Source organism: Hippoglossus stenolepis, chromosome 8 (assembly GCF_022539355.2).
Source record: "Hippoglossus stenolepis isolate QCI-W04-F060 chromosome 8, HSTE1.2, whole genome shotgun sequence".
Classification (NCBI taxonomy): domain Eukaryota; kingdom Metazoa; phylum Chordata; class Actinopteri; order Pleuronectiformes; family Pleuronectidae; genus Hippoglossus; species Hippoglossus stenolepis.
The window spans coordinates 9723013-9727904 of NC_061490.1; the positions used below are offsets into that span (position 1 = coordinate 9723013).

The 4892-nt window shown below is 40.4% G+C and overlaps 1 protein-coding gene across 1 annotated transcript in view; it reads right to left on the bottom strand.

Annotated features, from left to right (window-relative positions):
• Positions 1-645: 645 nt before the first annotated feature.
• ddc (dopa decarboxylase) overlaps positions 646-4892 on the bottom strand; it is a 16566-nt gene continuing 12319 nt past the window's right edge. The window contains exons 13-14 of the mRNA XM_035164837.2: positions 2827-2928; positions 646-2152 (exon numbers count right to left, since the gene is read on the bottom strand). Coding sequence (XP_035020728.1) covers positions 1949-2152; positions 2827-2928 — 306 coding nt within the window. The 3' untranslated portion in view covers positions 646-1948. The remainder of the gene's footprint in view (positions 2153-2826; positions 2929-4892) is intronic.

A 4892-nucleotide genomic window follows, 5' to 3' on the forward strand; every position in this document is an offset into this window, starting at 1 on the left:
ATCGGCCTGTTTACCAAATATGTTTCTTATTTGTGTTGTAACTCCCTGGGGAAGAACCCATTGAATTTAGCTAAAGATCCGGATGAGTGAGTAGTTCCAGGATTTTTCTTTTCACTTTCTATAACGTTGCAAGATTTTTTGTTTTTTTATATTTTCACCATTTTCCCAGGAAACGAGTGTGCGTCATTTGGTGCAGCTGGATTGAATTTAAAGGGACTATTGGGCACAGGGCTTCACTGAGGATAAACCATATTGGTTTTCTTGAACTCAACAAAATCCGTCTCCCCATCAAGATGCGTTCACCCTAACCTTGACCTTAGCCTTAACCCAATCTTACCCTAACCCCAGGGGGTGGAGGACAAATGGAAACACAACTGAGGGAGCAGAGTTCGACAGAACAAGGGGAGATCATGTTTGCCCAGGGAAAAACCTCATGGTAGTAATCATGACACAAGGGAAATGTGTGGTGGTGTGATATGTCATTGCACTTGTGAGGCAGGCTGCTTTATATTATAATAGAGTCTGTTCTTAACCAATTTAATAAGTACACTGCCCTAGTGCCACACACTATAATATCTTAAATTTGTGACCCTGATATATTATTAAGTTTTAAAGAGGACGTTTGAAAAATCAATCCAAACAGCGTGCAGACCACAGCAGACTTTATTAAAACAAATCCCCTCCATTGCATGCAGCACAGTCAAGCCCAAAAAAGCATCTTGATACAGAACAGCAGCTGAATTGGACAAAATCGTATGAATTTACGACAAGGTGTGGTGATGTCGCACAATATTTGACTGGAATGACCTCCACCAAATCAGCATTAGACAGAGTGGCGTTACATCACATTTAACAACTGCACCATTTACACAAGTTTTCATTTTTTTTAACTCTACTCATTTGATCATTAACATGTTTCAATGCAGACACAATATAGGACAGTGCGATTATCATAAGGGTCCGTCACAAATTAATTCCCAGCATAATTCTAATGATTGTGAATAAACTCACTCAATAAATAGTGGTCCCATGTGGCCCAAAAGTAACAATCTGGGTCTGATTCCACAGACTTACAGTGGAATAGTGATTGTCTTGTGCTACAGTTGTGGGAAATTCTTGCTCACTGTGCATAAGACACAACATGAATCAATAACAATTATGTAAAAAAATAAAATACAATAAAAAGCATAGGCCCTTGCCTGCCATTATATATTAAACATAACTGCTTTTGCTAAAGAGGCCATAAATAAAAGCACTTATATGAGGGGTGTAACCTGCTAACGCTGAGCAAGGCTGGACGTTTTTAACTTTCTATGAAGCCCCCTAAACATTGATCACGTATATATAATATTTGTATGTATATTAATGTGATAAATTTATCTTTCACAACCCATTCATTTCACTTGAACTATACCACTTTACAAAAGAAGACATTTCTTCACAAACAGCCACAGAAAAAGCAGACACACATGAACTCCAGTCACACACACACACAATGTGCAAAACATTCATTGCAAAACTCGAAACCTTCACCTCGATTTTACCCAACAAAACCTGGACTTCACCCCACATACCAAACTTTATACACAGAAGACACAGAAGCGGCATAGACAGCAAGGAGAGGGGCGGGGGGGAGTGCATTACAATGAGGACAATGACATAAACAGTGACAGATTAAAGCTGAGTTGCAGATAGAACATGTCATATTCTTTCTGTACAGTTGGGTTTCTTCGCAGATGTGTCAGAAGTTTGCAAAAATCAAAAAAGAAAAATCAGTATGGTAATAATCACTGCTTGGTTGCTGACACAAACACATGTGACTGTTAAGTGAGCTGTTTCGATTCCCTTTGTGACATTTTACATCCACAACCTGAAACTCAGAATTTTCATCCTAACTTTGGTCCTGCAATCGGGTCTCAGATTATACAGCCCTTCCCCTGCCTTCTGGTCAATGGCTCGGCTCCTCCTGCAGGAGCTCAAAGGTCAGTTGCGTGATGTGCCGCCATGCTTGTTGGACGTGACAGGACTCGGTGGTTCGTGCACAGATGGCGAAGCGCAGGACAAAGCGTCCAGAGAGCTGACAAGGCACCAGGTGGATCTCTCTGCTCTTTGAGATCTTTTTCAGCAGGTTCTGGGTCAGCTCATTGGAGCCCTGAGAGGAGAGAGCGAGGAAGAGATCAAAGCCAAGTGTTTCGGATTTTTGTCATGCCTGGTAGGGTTACTTGGTTAAAAAGACAGCTAATATGTGACACTCATCTAATGTTTCACGTTGCACTCAACTTTAATTGTTTGTTGGGTGGGTAATTTATAAATTATTTACTTATATTGAAAACTATAATGGCAGAATGAGATTGCATTTTTATTTTTATTTGGATCTGCACACTCGTAAATATCAGTATTTTCAAGAAAAATGTTGCAAAACACCCAATATTGCAATGGTAAAGAAAATAAAAACTAAAATCCTTGATCCGTCCCCTGGTCCACACTCAAAATGTCTGCATCCTTCCACCAACTTTTGTGGTAATCTGCAGATTTGTCTGTCTGACTAAAGCTGCTTTCAGACATGCACTGAACTAATAATTATTATTATAACTCACAGACCTACACGTTTTATTCTTCCTGAAAAAATGAATGGCAGATGTGATTTTGATAAAATTTCTACAGAGGAAGTTGAATGTAACATCTCAAATCTACATGTACAGTACATGTCCAATGTGATCTATCTACAACAGGTATACAGAGGGTTTAACTGGGTGAGACAATATGGAACAGACAGATGTATCAGTGTCAGTCCCAAAAGTAGTTCTCCGTGTGGTCTGTTGTTACCTTAAGCCTGAAGCAGACCAGTCCCATGATGACCTCAGCACAGATCTCAAACCTCTTGTCGGCTCGTACCAAACTCTCAAACTCTTTGGCCAGGTCCACTTGCTGCAAACACAAGACAGATTATAATGTGTCTTAACCCATGCATGGTTTTAAATATGTAACCAGTGTATACCACAGAAGTCCATGCAACTCCACTTATTCTGCATTGTGAGGTCTTCAGTTCTATTTCTCTCTATTCATTCAGAAGTTTAGAGGCTTATACACAGTGCAAGAAAACAAACTGTGAAAAACCTATTCATCAAACTGATTGCATGCAAGTAGCTGCACCAAAGGCTGTAATTTTCATGATCTCCACTCGATGGCAGTGCTTTAACATTACATGGTGCAGCACTGTCAGCCATGCAGATTTGACCCATGAGTTCAGTAAGCACCTTTCTACTAAAACCCAGTTACCCTTTACTGTGGAATACATTCTACAGCTGGATCCTCATTGATAACCAAAAGCCTTTGATTAGAAGGGTTGAAGGATGAAGCACTTTGAGTGGCCATCGAGAGTAGAAAAGCCATTTACTGCCTCAGAGGCTCAGGTCAAATTAGTTAAATATCAGGACTCATTAAGCATGAAGTACTCTGGAGACATCATTGCCCTCCTGTAGAATAATGTTAAAACTGCTCCTATCATTATTGTCCCCCTCATGTCTCAGAGACGTGTGGTGAAACTAGACGTGCATCACTGCATCTAATCACAATTACGGACCAACTTCCGGCCAGTTCCCCTCGAATGTAGTCAAACATTGTCTTAAATTAAAACAACTGTTTAACAAATAGCTTGATTCCCAGCAAGTCATTCCCCATCATCCAGATGTGATACCATTGGTTTACCACTACCTCAATGGTAGTTAATTAATTTTACACATAGTCATTAAGATTTGTAATTTACAACGTATTTTATTAACAGGGATACATAATCAGTGTTGGGAAAGAACGAAAGACGACGCAGAATTTAAATGTATTTTTTCCGTTATTGGTAAAACAGGAAACTCGCTACGTCACACATGCTGTATTTCCATTTAAACAACTCTAACTCTGAGATTTAGCAACAAAATGCCAAAAACAGACTGCTCTATCTAATCCGGGAGATGGATGTGGTGTGTCATGGGTTATGGCTGCAGGGATCAATGCTGCCTCTGCTGCCGCTTCATTTCGAATGGAGAGTAAACACAAAACAGGCTCATTTGATTGACAGCGCAGACTGGAGGGAGGAAGAGGAAGATGAGGGGGAGAGACAGGCAAGCCGGGGTGAAGCGACGGGGAGGAAAGGGCAATGGGGGAAAAGGGGATGGGTACGGGTGGTAGAAGAGAAAAAAATGTCACGATAAAAAGGAGATACAGGCCAGACACTTATGACTGACAGGATGTGCTGATGAGGAGAGAGACGAGGAGGGAGGCCGCTGAGGGGACTTTAGTGGTAAGGAGGATTAGGAGGGGTGAGACGATGGGGGAAGGGAGGGAGGAAGGGGATGGCATTTACTCTGAAGGCATAAGTAATTGTAAGATGGGTTTTCTTTTTTTTTCTAGGGGTTGATTGGGTTCAAATGAACAGACGAGTGAGTGAAGCCTGAATGCAAACTAGTCGAGTGAGGCTTCAGATGACGTTAATGACTCAACAGGATTACCACACTGATATTGCTAATACCACATTGGCTACAATTGATTTAAAAAAACATTTTTAATGATCCTTTAGCACTTTGCTAACTTCCTTGTACTATTGGCACAAAATTAAACAACAACTACTTATTCATTTAACTTTGTTTTCTAATGCTTCATAATAAACACTGTATGCAAAAAATCCCACTCCATACCATTAAGCACCAGTTGAATAAATACTGCGTTAATAGTCGTGAACCAGTACCTATACCTTTGTTAACTTGTGCTTGTTGGTGTTGGATCTATGTGTCACTCTCATCACATAGGTATTGGATAACAGGAGCCTTTAGCTTGACTACATTATCAAACACCGAATAATGTGTTGTAAATGAACCTTGGTCCGTATAGCGATCTACCTT